Consider the following 14126-nt stretch of genomic DNA (forward strand, 5'->3'; position numbering starts at 1 on the left):
CATCTCAATCTGCAGACAGTCGCTGACTGGCCTCCTTGTCCAAATAACGAGGTCTGCATTGCTCCCATGAGCCTCCTTTTTTCTTCTTCTTTTTTTTTACCTTGGTAAATTCATCTTGCTGGGTGCATATTTTGTGACACTGCACGTGCGCAGATAAATTATGAAGCCATTCATTGTGAAATGAGTATCAGGGGAAATAAAGCAAAATACTGTGCAGCGTAATGTGGATCACTTCTCAATAGTGACCATTTTTGGCTAAAATGCTGCAAAGAATGTTCAATGTTGTGATTGGATTGAGGAGTGCAACAATATGAAAAATACAAAGGGTGCAAGTTTGACGTCAGTGCAGCCTATAGATGAAGATGAGGGAGAAGGGGGGGTCGACTTTGAGATGACATTGAGGCTGCATGTGTAGATGGGAGTTGAGTCTCTGCTTGTTGATGTTAGACAGTCGCACAAGAAGGCAAAGCGGCTGCTGCCCGTGTTGATTCAGCCTCCTTTTCTTCTTCTTCATCTTCATCCTCTTCTTTTTCTTCCTCCTCTTGGTCTTTTCAGCACCGCCTCCCGGCTGGACAGCTCTTGCGCTTTGGACCCTTTGGACGCTGCATGGTCCCTTTAAGGCTTTTAATGGAAGTAAAACCTATTGACGTTCCAAGACATATTGGGAGTTTACAACTTCATCCACAGGAGGAGGAATCCACGCAGATTCGGGGCAAGCTGCGCATCCTCCACATTCACTCCACGTCCACTGTGAGTAAATACGCCAGGTGCTGCTGTGTGTGCGCGCGTGCACGTGTTTGGAAACAACAAATGTCTCCATGTATGATTCTTATTGTTTTTGCGGCAGTGGGTTAACGCACAAGAAATGCGTTTATTGGTGTGTGTGTGTGTGTGTGTGTGTGTGTGTGTGTGTGTGTGTGTGTGTGTGTGTGTGTGTGTGTGTGTGTGTGTGTGTGTGTGCGTGTGTGTGTACGTGTGTGCATGCGTGTGTGTGTGTTTGCGCGCGTGCGTGTGAGTGCTGAGCGACTTCACGATAAATAAAAAGAAGAAGAAATGAGCGGTTGATGTCGCGCCTTTCGTCTACTGCAAATGTGCGGACATAATCGTGTCAAATGTGCAGTCACGTTATTGTGCGCGTTTTGCTAATTAAGTCGAGGTGGACGGCTTGGACCGATGCGTAAGGCTTTTACGCATTGGACATCCCTTTGTCTCCACGGTGTGTTGTGTCTCCCAGCTGGTGTGAGACCTCTCTGCGTGCACACTTTTGGAAGAAGCGTTAGGAGAATCTGCAGGTGGTAATTGGAGGACACCTCTTTATTATGATTCCCATGCAGCTCAACGGCGATTTGCTTCTGCGCGTCTTGCGCTTGCAGTGATTCATCCAAGTTTTTTTCCCCTCGTTTTTTTTTTCATTTGTGTGTTTTGTTGGTTTGTTCGTTGGATGCAATAAATGCCAGACTTTGCATGTTGAAATAATTGGCTTGAATCTGTCATGTGTTCAGTCCAATATGACTTTTTTCCCCCCGATTCTGATATGAATAGTTCTCTTTTTTTATGTCAATGGTCCTAATTCACACCAGCTTCTTTAATGTCTGTTTGAAATGCGCATATCAATGCAAAGCGGATTTGCTCAATTAATTGGCTTTATTGCGCCAAACGAGGAGTGAATTAATGCGGTGCGAAATGTGTATATTTGTGCCTCACGATGAGCTGGGTCGGGTCGCCTGAAAAACGGGACCAACTGCTGTTATTTACCATACCTGCAGGTTAACGGCGACTGACGATCCGTGCGTACGCGGGCTTCTTTTCCTCACGCTCGCTCCAAAGGTTTGGTGCGAAAACCGCGAAGCTGTTGTCTACGTGGAACGGTGCAGAAGCCTCCCGTCCGACTGCCAGGGCCTGTGCCAAAGCCAGAGACATGGCGACAAACGGCACCAAAACGGATGGCCAAGTGACGGAACTGAACGAGGTGGCCGCCAATAATGACAAGCCCAAGTCGCTGGACGTCAAGCCGGAAAATAAGAAAAAGGAGTTGCCAGATAGAGAAACATGGGGAGGGAGATTTGATTTCCTGCTGTCTTGTGTGGGTTATGCAATTGGACTGGGCAACGTGTGGAGATTTCCATATCTCTGTGGCAAAAACGGTGGAGGTAAACAAGCTTTTTCCTTGTGCTCCACAGGCAAACTTGCGCCTCATGATTTCATGCACGTGATGTTGTGCTGATGTCTGACTTGATCCACTTTTCCATCTCCATCCAGGGGCCTTCTTGATTCCATATTTTTTGACTCTCATATTTGCTGGGATGCCCTTGTTCCTACTGGAATGCTCCCTGGGTCAATACACCTCGATTGGGGGGCTCGGTGTGTGGAAACTGGCTCCCATGTTTAAAGGTAGCTCCTCTCATGATACATTTGAAAACAGCATATAGTGATGACAATGAATCCCTTGCATGCATACTGATAGTTGAAGTGGCATATTTATTTTTGTGTGGCAGGTGTGGGCCTTGCAGCTGCTGTCCTTTCCTTCTGGCTTAACATTTACTACATTGTAATCATTTCCTGGGCTATTTATTACCTGTACAACTCCTTCACTGCTGTGAGTACCCATGAAAAAGCGTCAAATCAGTGTTGTTGAAGAATCACAGGCACGGTTTTGTACATGTTTTTTTATATTTGATTCCAGGAACTACCATGGAGCTCATGCAACAATCTATGGAACACAGAGAAGTGTTATACAAATTACTCCATTGCAGACACCACCAATCTCACCAGTGCAGTGGTGGAGTTTTGGGAGTAAGATATCCTCATCCTCTTGTAGCCCTCCATGAATCCCGAAGATAAACAAAAGGCCGGCAGGCTGTCTAACAGGCGTACTGTCACTGGCTTTGATTTATAGGCGCAATTTGCATGAAATGACCGATGGCTTGGAAAAACCGGGCCAGATTCGAGTGCCGCTCGCAATAACGCTGGCCATCGCTTGGGTCCTCGTCTACTTCTGTATCTGGAAAGGGGTCAGCTGGACAGGGAAGGTAAGACCTTTGCGTATTTGGCTGTCCAGAGCTTTTATGCTGATAAGGAGATATATGTGACCGGAATGCATTATTAATCGAATCTAATATTGCCTCATACATGATTTAGAATTCAGTCAGCGTCGTCAGGATGAATTTCAAAATAAGAGGCAGCAAACAATCCAATTGTGCCCTACAGTGGCTCCTCTAATTCCAAGCCTCCTGACACTATTGGCAGTGCGTGTGGATCCGTGATAGGAGGAGCAACAAACAGCCATTGGCCGCAATCTGGGTTTGTCGTTCCATTTCTCTCCAAGTGCTTTGCCTCCCCTCATGGGCCCACATAGCCATTGCCATGTGACCATGGCAAATAAAATTAGACTTGGTCACAAAACATCATATTTCCTCTGCACGTTTGGCAAATAAATAGCTCGCACGCTGTCATGAATGCACATGGAGAAGAGGAGATGAGCTCAGTGAGGCTGCAGCAGTTTTGCTGTTCTTGAAGACACATTCAGAGCAGGAGTGTACGTTTACAGCACATAATTAACTGAGAGAAGAATTAATGGATTAACTGTTACTTTCAAAGGGATGGCAGAATCTCTCTCTGACATGAAAGTGGGCATTTCGTGTAGGCCAATGTTGCCCGCAGACATTGCTGCTTTCCGATAGCTTTTGGCAGGCATTTCTGAAACGGTCCCTTCTGGAGGGGGCGGGGGGGGGGGGGGGGGGGGGGGACAATGTAATTATTTTTCCAAACAAGCAATACAAGTTGAGTAAAACTATTACACATGTAGCAAATATACAACAAATTAAGCGGGAGTGAGTAACTGGTCATTATTGTTATCACCCACATTTCTTTTCAGATCAAAAGTTGTGAGTATTTCAATACTACAACGCTGTATTGGGGCCACGTGTAAACATATATTTTTTTAGAGGTTGGGGCAATATTCCGAGAGAAAAAAACTTGCAAATTTGCCACTTTATAAAGTGGCAAATCTGCAAGGAAAAAAAATTGCGAGTTTATAAAGTGGCAAATTTGCGAATTCATAAAGTGCCAAATTTGTGAGAAAAAAACTTACAAGAAATACACGTAGCGTACCACTCGGATGTTTGTGCCAATACTTTTCGGTCGGGTTTTCAAATAAGGAGATAGTAATGGCTATAACCATATCATGTTAAGCATTCGCACTTTGAAGCGATGGGTAATGATAGCGACAAAGACGCCTCACTTTGCAAAGGTCTACACCCTGAGGATCAAGCATTTAAGTTCATTTGTTAAAATGTATTGTTATTTGTACATTTATGTTTCCAGAATTATTATTTACGCATTCTTATAATTTAGGTTTTTTTCCTTTTTTCTTTTTCTTTTATTTTCTTTTTTTTGTACCAGTAGCTAAGTTGATGTGTCGAATCTGCTGCTCGCTGTCATTCACATGCATTTACCTAAAGTATGCTAGCATCTGATTGGATAGTGTTTAGTCATCTGATAGGGGATCAGGAAGTTTTGTCGCGCTAGGTGCCGTATCACGAGTAAAGATTGAATTAGGAATGATCCGTCTCGATCCTGCCTTTTCATTTTATAAGCAGTGTCCCATTAAACACCAACGAATCCTTACTTTATAATTTGCCACTTTATAAACTCGCTAATTTGAGAGTTTTTTTTAGAGTGGCAAATTTGAGAGTTCTCTGAATATTAAACCCCTCTGAATTTTTTTTTACGCGTGGCCGTAATACGCTGTCACTGACACTATATGTGTCAATGAGTAAAAAGTGTCATCTGTGAGCTGTTAGCTGGCTAGATGCTAACAGTGCTAGAAAGAAACCCAATTCTAGTTTCTGCTCACAATTTGTGCGTTGCACATTTTTCAAACTACGAATCATAAAGGTGAGATTAATTGCAATATATAAAATGTATGTTTTGAAATAGTAACTATTAACTATATACATATTTTCTTGCCCATACTGCATTTTAATGTTTTTATTTTATTAAATTTTTTTATGTTGATGGACAAAAGTACGTGTTTACATGTAAGTTCATAACAAGTGAATTGGATCTATTCTTAATTTGCATTTTTTTATATCTACATGTTCGCAAAAACACAGTGGTGCCTCTTGAATTTTTTTGGGGGGTGGCCAGATGGGGACACTTAAAATGTTAGGGTGGGACACCTACCGAAACTGAAAGCCATCATTTCAGGATATCATTATAGTGTTGTAGTCAACTGGCCACAGTGGCCAGTAGAAAGACTTAATTGTCTTCTAATATGCTTTGGTTACTAATGATCGGATGTGCAAAAAATAAGTTAAGTACAGTTAAAATGGATTTCTATTGGCCAAGCAAATTTATGGGGTGACCAGTAAATTTGCAGGGGGCGACCCCTTCGTGGCGCCATTGTGCATACACTTATTCTGGTTATGAAAAACACATATTTGAGAAATGATTTACTTAAAGGGGAAGTCAACCCCCACCCCCCATTTTTTTTTATTAAAACAATTTTATTTTTTTTATAATAATGTTCTATGCAGCCGACTAGTCTAAATACGATATTCTGATTAATTTTGCATGTGTGGAATATAACTTGAGCAGCAAAATCCATCTGTTTTTATCCATCTCAGGGGGCGGCCATTTTGTCCCTTGCTGTCAACTGTAGATGACATCAATGTTGCTCAGGTCTCAGGTAACAACCAATCACAGCACAGCTTCAGAAAACAGGTGACCTCTGATTGGTTGTTGCAAGAGCCCTGAGCAACTGTAATGTCATCTTCAGTCTACAGCAAGTTTTAAAATGGCTGCCCCCTAAGATGGATATATATATATTATATATATTATATTCCACAAATGTAATATTAATCAGAATGTCATGTTTAGACTAGTGAGGTCACATATTACATATTATTGTCAAGAAATATTTAAGGTTGACTTCCACGTTAATTCTCACATGTTAAGACTTTGGTAGTCTTCAGCATTTTCAAATTTCAAATTGTGACTCAACGCTTGATCATGTTGATCAGTTTACTTCAGTTTAAGCTGATGGTTATGAATGTCTTGTTTGTCTTAAAACACACACAATGTGTCTGCTTTCATAAAGCGACTTTCATTTGTCTCACTGACCTTGCTGGCAAGAATATTGTTTAACTGAGTTTTTCTGTTCAGTGTTGTCGATGGACATCTGGCTACATATTACTTCAACCTCTGACTGTGACCGTTTGGTTATTTAGTTCTTTGGCTACAATGGAAAGGAGCAATTAAATAAGTGAGGCTGTTTATCAAAGGGGAAGTCAACCCCCCATTCTGATTAATGTTGCATTTGTGGAACATGAATGAAGCAGCATCCGTCTCAGGGGGCGGCCATTTTGACACTTGCTGTCGACTGAAAATGACATCACAGTTTCTCAGGGCTCAGGTAATGACCAATCATAGCTCCGCTTGCGGATGACACATGACCAAACTCAGAAAACAGCTGAGCCGTGATTTAATGTGATTTTATTCATATTTCACAAATGCAATATTAATCAGAATGCCGTGTTTAGACTAGTGAGGTGCATAGAACACATTGTTGTAAGGAAAATTTGGGGGGTTTACTTCCCCTTTCTATTGTTTTGTTCATTAAAGGTGGCTTAATACAATATCACCTATGTTCTTCTTTGGCAACAGATTTTCTGCCAGTTGTCAGGACTCAATAATCAGTTTCTCTCCAATTCTGTGAATTCATTATGATGTCCATCCCAAATTCAGAGCCATCATAGAAATGATGCTAACTGGACGCGACCATGCAGTTTGCAATTAGTGCATTGGCGATGCCTCGCTGATTGCCGCTTCACACTTCACAGGTGGTTTACTTCTCGGCGACATATCCCTACTTCATGCTCTTCATTCTCTTCATTCGTGGAGTGACCCTGCCCGGAGCAAAAGACGGAATTCTATTCTACATCACCCCTAATTTTGAAAAGCTCAAACAATCGGAGGTAAAGACAAGAGAATGCAACGAGGTCGCATGCGTTGCCCGGCGAGTTTCAATATTTGTGCTCCTCTCACCAGGTATGGCTGGACGCAGCAACCCAAATCTTTTTTTCCTACGGATTGGGCTTGGGCTCACTTATAGCTCTTGGAAGCTACAACCCATTCAATAATAATGTTTACAGGTGAGACTGACAAAACCCACAGTGTGGTTTGATGTTGACACGAGACGGTTTTTGATTTTAAGTCTGTGTACTGAGAGGAAATGAAACAATGTGTGCAATGTGTGATTTCCCTGATGCCTGTTTTCTTGCTTTCAAAGTCATTTCTACTCCATTTCTATGAATCTATTATAGATGTAATATGTTCTGTCCACATATAAAATGTCAATTTTCTCCACTTGCTCTCCCTAGAGACTCTATTATTGTGTGCTTCATCAACTCATGCACCAGCATGTTTGCTGGCTTTGTCATCTTCTCCATTGTTGGCTTCATGGCACACGTGACCAAGAAGGATATTGCCGACGTCGCGGCTTCAGGTAACAATGCGCGGGGCAGCCCAACCACCAACGGTGCCAACGTTTTGATCGTCACTTTCTGCATGCCAACTGACGAGATGTGATTTCGCCATTTGCTCTCCAGGTCCCGGCTTAGCTTTTCTGGCGTATCCTGAGGCAGTAACCCAGTTGCCTGTGTCTCCACTGTGGGCTATTCTGTTCTTCTCCATGCTGCTCATGCTGGGGATCGACAGCCAGGTAAGCGGGCTAAGTAACAATCTGCTCATGGGCTGACCTAAATAGTCAAATGCGGATACGTATCACACGTTAGCACCCACCAGCTCGCTGCATGATAAGCATGCAATTTGCTTCTTGTGCACTGATAGTGGCCAGTTTTGACATTAGCTGTCAAGGTGCTTTAAAGCAACTTTATCACCTCTGTGTGCCTGCAGGTTACACTGCCTGCAATTTCTTTATTCCCCCCCCCCCCCCACATTTTGTGATATCACGGTTCAAGTGAGGCAACAGAAAGCAGCGAGGCAGTCATACCTTGGTGTTATAGAAATGTTGATTTTGCACATCTAGAATTCTTCCAAGAAGTGGATTGTGAGATCGTTCAGAAGAAGTGCTGTCACTATCGAATATTTTTAGGATCGATTGATGATTCAATCGATTAATTGACCAATCAGATTCAATTAAATTTTGCATTAAAGCGGGTTTTTATTTAATTCCCCCTGATTACTGTTTATTAACCAGTGATTGGTGTTTATTTCGTACTTCAAATTCGTATAGTGATTTTAAAAAAGGGGGGATGATGTTGTCCTATTGATATGCTGAAATCAGAGGATTTGGAAAATTTTAGTTAATTAAAAAAAAAAGGCTCCAAACGATTACTCAATTATTAAAAGTTGTTGATTAACTCATTCACTCCCAGCCATTGTCCCTGAAGCAACCCTCTTCACTGCTGGCTGTTATACTGGATTTTGACTGATTTTGTAAGACCCACAGAATATTGTGTTCTATTGCTATAAAGAATGAATGGAACCTATAGAGTCTCTTCTTCCATCAGGGAAAGAAAAGTATATTTGTATCTGTTTCCATTTTGCAGCAATTAGCATTACAATATAGCCAAGTTTCATCATTATTTACAACTGTCGAAAACACTGGAAAAAAGAGCTTTGTTGCAAAATGGCCCTGGTTGATCTCTTTTGATTGCTTCATGCATTCTCTTCAGTTTAGAGGCTGCATCAGAACCTTCTGTATGCTCTAACATAAAAATACAATTAAAACATTTTTAAAAAACATATAAATACGTCTTTGGGAGCATGGCAATTTTGAAAAAGAACGTATTTATACGTTTCTGGGAGCAAATGAGTTAATATGATAATTGATTACTTGCTTTGTTTTTCCTTGTTTTTTTTTGTTTTTTCTTCTTTAAAAAATGAATTGATTACTTGTTGATTAATCGATTAACTTTGATAGCTCTATTTCAAAGATGACAGTGTGTTTGCCACAATCTTCCCTTATCCGGAACACCAACTAAGTCAGATTTAGCTAACCTAATTGCATGCCACAATTTAAATATGAAGATTGGAATGGCACCTAGTGTAAATCCCAATCAGCAATAAAGTACAATCACACAGCAAGGTTTAATGCTTGCACATAATGGCCTTTCATATTTTTCTCTGTGCCTGCTGTTCTTGTCCGTCAGTTCTGCACTGTGGAGGGCTTCATTACTGCTTTAGTAGATGAATTTCCCAGAAAGCTTCGAGGTAGACGAGAGATCTTCATCGCAGTGGTCTGCCTGGTGTCTTATGTGATTGGCCTTTCAAACATCACACAGGTACAGCAGGCGGCTCTCTCTCCAAACTGTTTTGAACATTGTGAAATCATGCTGAAATGGCTCAACTCCATTTTTCTGCCACCAGGGTGGGATTTATGTGTTCAAACTGTTTGACTACTATTCTGCCAGTGGAATGTGTCTGCTTTTCCTGGTCTTCTTTGAATGCATCTCCATATCCTGGTGCTACGGTGTGTATGTCACAAAGACGGGCACATTGTTCAATTATTCAGCAACATTTGAAGTTAGAGGAATCTTGAAAAAGTCTTGTCAGCGTCAAGGTCGTGCACGCTCATCATCATGCGCGGCAAACCTGCAGCAAATTGAAATAGATTGGAGATGAGTTTTTCACCCTCCATTTATTTGTCTCTCAGGTGTGAACAAGTTCTATGACAACATCGAGGAGATGATTGGCTACAAGCCGTGTGTGTGGTGGAAGATGTGCTGGGTGGTGTTCACCCCCCTCATTGTCGCTGTGCGTGAGATCAGTACACTTGACGTGAAAAATGGAACATCGTGAAAAGTCAATATTAGCTGCCTGCCCGCCGCCACGTTGAGATGAGACGCCGCTGCGAGTCATGGGTGTCATGATGCATAAAGTGTCTCCTGTCTCCCACAGGGGGTGTTCTTGTTCAGCGCCGTACAAATGGTTCCTCTCACGATGGGAGACTATGTGTTCCCAAGCTGGGGTCAGGGAGTGGGCTGGCTCATGGCACTCTCTTCTATGGTTCTCATACCGGGATACATGATTTATATGTATCTTGGCCTCAAGGGCACCTACAAAGAGGTATGAGGATTTGGGAATTAGTTTCTTAACAATTTCTTGACAATATGTTCTATGCAGCCCCACTAGTCTAAATACGGTATTTTGGTTGATATTGCGTTGGAATATGAGTTAAAGGGGAAGTCAACGTTTAACATTTCTTGACAATAATATGTTATATGTGAACTCACTAGTCTAAACATAACATTCTGGTGGGGGTGCATAGAACATATTGTCAAGAAAATATTTTTGGGTTGACTTGAAATCCAGCAGTTTTTATGAATCTCAGGAGGTGGCCATTTTGTCACTTACCGTCGAGAGACAATGACATCATAGTTGCTCAGGTCTCAGGTGACAACCAATCACAGCTCCGTTTTAGAAAGCAGGTCAGCTGCGATTGGTCGTTGCCCAAACTGAGCAACAGTGATGTCATCTTCAGTCGACAGCAAGCTGCAAAATGGCCGCACCCTGAGATGGTTAAAAATGGTTTTGCTGCATCATTTATATTCCACTTGTCACATTAATCCGAATGTCATGTTCAGACCAGTGAGGTCACATATAACATATTAGTGTCAAGAACTGTTTAAGGTTGACTTCCCCTTTAACTAAAGTTTGCACTACTGTTTGTAACCCGTGCGCATCTCTCTGCAGCGACTTCGGATAATGCTTCGGCCTCCAGCGGTTGTCAGGCGACCGCAGGAAAATGGACCTGAGCAGCAGGTGGAAACCAACACTGCTAACCTACCCAGCCCGGCTAATCCAGCTAACCCCGCCAGCCCGACCAACCCAGTCCCCGCCAACCCGGCTCCAGTCACCGCAACCAGCCCCGTGTCCCCCGCGAACCCGGCTCCGCCATCCGCTAACCCTCCTCCCACTGCTGCCGCTAGCCCTGTGAACCCAGCAACAAGCCCCACCATCGTGACCACCATCACCACAACCGCCAGCACCGCGGCCAGTCCGGCCATCAACACAACAACAGTCAGTCCAACAGTCCCTCCCCCGATCCCGGCCAATCCAACGGAGCCCGTTAACCCACCAAACCCAGCAAGTGTGCCCTCTAACCTGACCACTGCCGAGGCCAACGTGTAGACAGCAAAGAAACCCTCTTGGAGCATGTAGACAAACGAGAACATTACACAGGACTTACTTCCAAGATTTTAATTGATTCACCTACCTCCGAGGGCAATACCTGATCGAAACAGATTTTCCAACCATATTTCATTTTCCTACATTTTCCAAGCCAACGATGTCCTATTGTTGGTTTGCATTCCGAAAATATCAAAGACTGTTAGTGTGCCGGTGCAACCATAAATCTGAGTATTTAAAAAAAAAATAAACATACTGTGTAATACTGTGAGAAAAGAAAATAAACTAAATAGAGATATAGATTAGAAATTTGTTGAATATCTTCATGAATGGAGTAAATACCTGTGTGACTATAGTAGATGAAGTAGTGAACAAAATTGATATCGCTAACGACAGCAAGGGCTGTGTCAATTTTATCGTGGATGTTTACTAAATCTCACACAGTTGTCTCTTTTTCAAAACGTTGCAAAACGTGCACTCTGTAAGGCAAACTGAAGGCCAGAGCGCAGTTGAGGAGCTCGTGAGAAAGCACAATGCCAATAAGAAGTTCATGTTTAGAAGTCAGCTGGAGAAATCCAGTCATGTTTTGTGTGTGAGAGAGAGACTGTTATTTTTCCTTCCTTTTTTCAGTGAAAAAAAAAAGAAAAAACTTTTATGTGATGGAAACATTTTTAGAATTATTTTTAGGAGGTTTTATACTCTATGTTGTCGATGTGATGGAGGACCAAATCAATAGGCAGACACATGCAAAAACTATGCCATTTAGCATCTGGTTGGCAGAAGCACAGGGTACGAAGAGGTACAAAAAAATGAAGGGAGAAAAAAAAAAGCACACGGTTAGAGGAAGTGATTTACAAACGTAGACTATCCCTTAATCTTGACAGTCAGTGCTGTTTACGATTTGCATGCTTTCCTCAGGAACATCAGTGAAAATTGTCTGAAATTCCTGACTTAAAAAAAAAAAGAAGAAGAAAAGATGGCCTTAAGCCAAAACATCAATTTCGGTCTGTTTACATGACTGGGCACAACAACAACAACAACAAAAGGACCACATCATACGCTAGCACAAGAACCTGGACCAACTCTGTGTTTGAGTTTGACTTTTCTGTACCTGTATCGATCAATTATAGTTTGATCAATATGTATTCAGCAATACATATGTAGATGTTTAAGTGCGGGCCAGTAAGCAAGTGGTCTGTTTCTGTTTTTGTTTCCGCTGTCTTTGCTTTATTTGTGAAAAGCACAAAGCTTTAATTTGCCCAGATGTTTACCATAGCGTGTTAGCACAATGCTAGTTAGCTACTGCGATAAAAGTAGCGAGTTTGGAAAGTAACAGGTTCACGGTGAAAAGCAAAACAACTAAGTGAAAAATGTGAAATGGCTACAGTTCATGTCCTGTGAATTTTTATTTCTTTGTATAAAGTTACTCTACCACAGTTTTCTCTGGAACTTTGTTGTAAATCCGTACTGTGTAAACATGTAACTGTGAATGTCTGTAATACATTGGAAGTTAATGTCTAAATGTTGAAAAAATGGAGTTGCTGTTTTCTGCAATAATATTTTGGTCACAGAAGCTAAAGCACATATCTGACAGAACTATATGAAACGACGAAATGACAATGAAGATACCGATGATTATATTAAAAATAGAAACTATGTCTAGTAAAACAATATTGTTTTGTATATTTTTAACTGTCTCACTGCCTAATGTAAAACATTATATAGACATGATATGTATTTAAATGGTGTCAAATGATAAAGCACGATTGTTATGTTCTACAAACAGAAAAAGAATGAAAAAAATAAAGAGTTATAGAAAATATGAAAACAATGTGTGCTAAGTAGCAGTCCCATGATTTTTCAACACTGTTTTCAGGAAGTCAGATGAACTGCTGAATCCTGCCGTAATTGGCCATTGTTCCATCTCGTGATGTTTCAAGTATTTCTACTCAATAGTTCATCACATTTGAGGAAATGTGACACAAATAAAAGCGCAAAAAGGCGTTAAATGGAAATAATATTCCATGTGTATGGATCTTTTTTGGGGGGTAGAAATAAGGAAATTTCGTTAGAATTTTTTTAAGAAAACCCCCCACAAAACTAAAAACACCAAAAGGAGAAAACTGTGTGCTACAGTCAAGCAGTAAGTCTGACAGAGAGACCGAGGCCAACAAGAAAAACATCACCACCAAACAGCTCTTGCCCCCGAGCACTGGTGAGCTCACCAACCCCCGTGTGTGCTTATGTGTATGTACGTGCACACGCTCCACCTCTTGCAGTCACTGCTTCCATTAGCTTCCATTGTGATAAAAGAGACGCTACCAGCTGACACCACCACAATGACTCGCCATGGATCAAACAATGAGATGTCCCCTCCAGTTGCTTGTGGCAAATCGTGCGTGCGTGCGTGCGTGCGTGCGTGCGTGCGTGCGTGCGTGCGTGCGTGCGTGCGTGCGTGTGTGTGAGGGAGGAGCTGAGAGGGAAAGACAGCTATGAGTTTGAGCTGACCTGGGTTTGAATGAAGCCCCTAATGGCAGATGATCTACAGCCTCAAATGATGATTTATTTGCTTTCTTTATTCCAATCATACCGTCCAAACCGATGTGTCAAGTCATCATCTTTGACAAGGTCTACTCTAGATTAACTGGGAGCAGGTAGGGGACCATTTTGGTTGGGACAAACAACTGGATTTGGATTTTTGACTGTTTTTGTTTGAGAGCCGGTTTACAACACAGTTAAATCAAACAAGCCTGAGGTTGTACATATTGGAATGCCACCTCACACGAAGCCTAAGTAAATCTTGAAAGACTTTGAACCCACCACACACCAGTGGCGGTGAGGACAAAAGGTGTGATGAAGACCGTTATGGAACAGTCCTAAAATGATCCGGGCCCTACATGGAGGAAATAACTTATTTTGTGATCACTGGAAGTTTTAAATCTTAAACACAGGGGTCGACGGCTCCCCTCTTT

The 14126-nt window shown here is 42.0% G+C and overlaps 1 protein-coding gene across 1 annotated transcript; it reads left to right on the forward strand.

The window, feature by feature from the left end:
- The first annotated feature begins 380 nt into the window (after positions 1-380).
- slc6a1a (solute carrier family 6 member 1a) lies at positions 381-13174 on the forward strand. Its single transcript, XM_086069627.1, has 15 exons — positions 381-750; positions 1767-2150; positions 2260-2391; positions 2496-2596; positions 2684-2793; positions 2897-3029; positions 6843-6977; positions 7051-7154; positions 7383-7507; positions 7611-7723; positions 9177-9308; positions 9394-9496; positions 9680-9780; positions 9925-10092; positions 10720-13174. Exons 2-15 carry the CDS (start codon positions 1919-1921, stop codon positions 11155-11157), a joined length of 2127 nt encoding a protein of 708 aa, XP_085925753.1. The 5' UTR covers positions 381-750; positions 1767-1918; the 3' UTR covers positions 11158-13174.
- Positions 13175-14126: the final 952 nt, after the last annotated feature.

Source organism: Leptonotus elevatus, chromosome 2 (assembly GCF_054856555.1).
Source record: "Leptonotus elevatus isolate MCC_2025b chromosome 2, RoL_Lele_1.0, whole genome shotgun sequence".
Taxonomy (NCBI): domain Eukaryota; kingdom Metazoa; phylum Chordata; class Actinopteri; order Syngnathiformes; family Syngnathidae; genus Leptonotus; species Leptonotus elevatus.

Coding starts and splice junctions, on each gene's coding strand:
- slc6a1a (XM_086069627.1), top strand. CDS start 1,919: ATGGCGACAAACGGCACCAAAACGGATGGCCAAGTGACGGAACTGAAC. Junction 6,978..7,050: donor AAAAGCTCAAACAATCGGAG/GTAAAGACAAGA, acceptor TCCTCTCACCAG/GTATGGCTGGACGCAGCAAC. Junction 10,093..10,719: donor TCAAGGGCACCTACAAAGAG/GTATGAGGATTT, acceptor ATCTCTCTGCAG/CGACTTCGGATAATGCTTCG.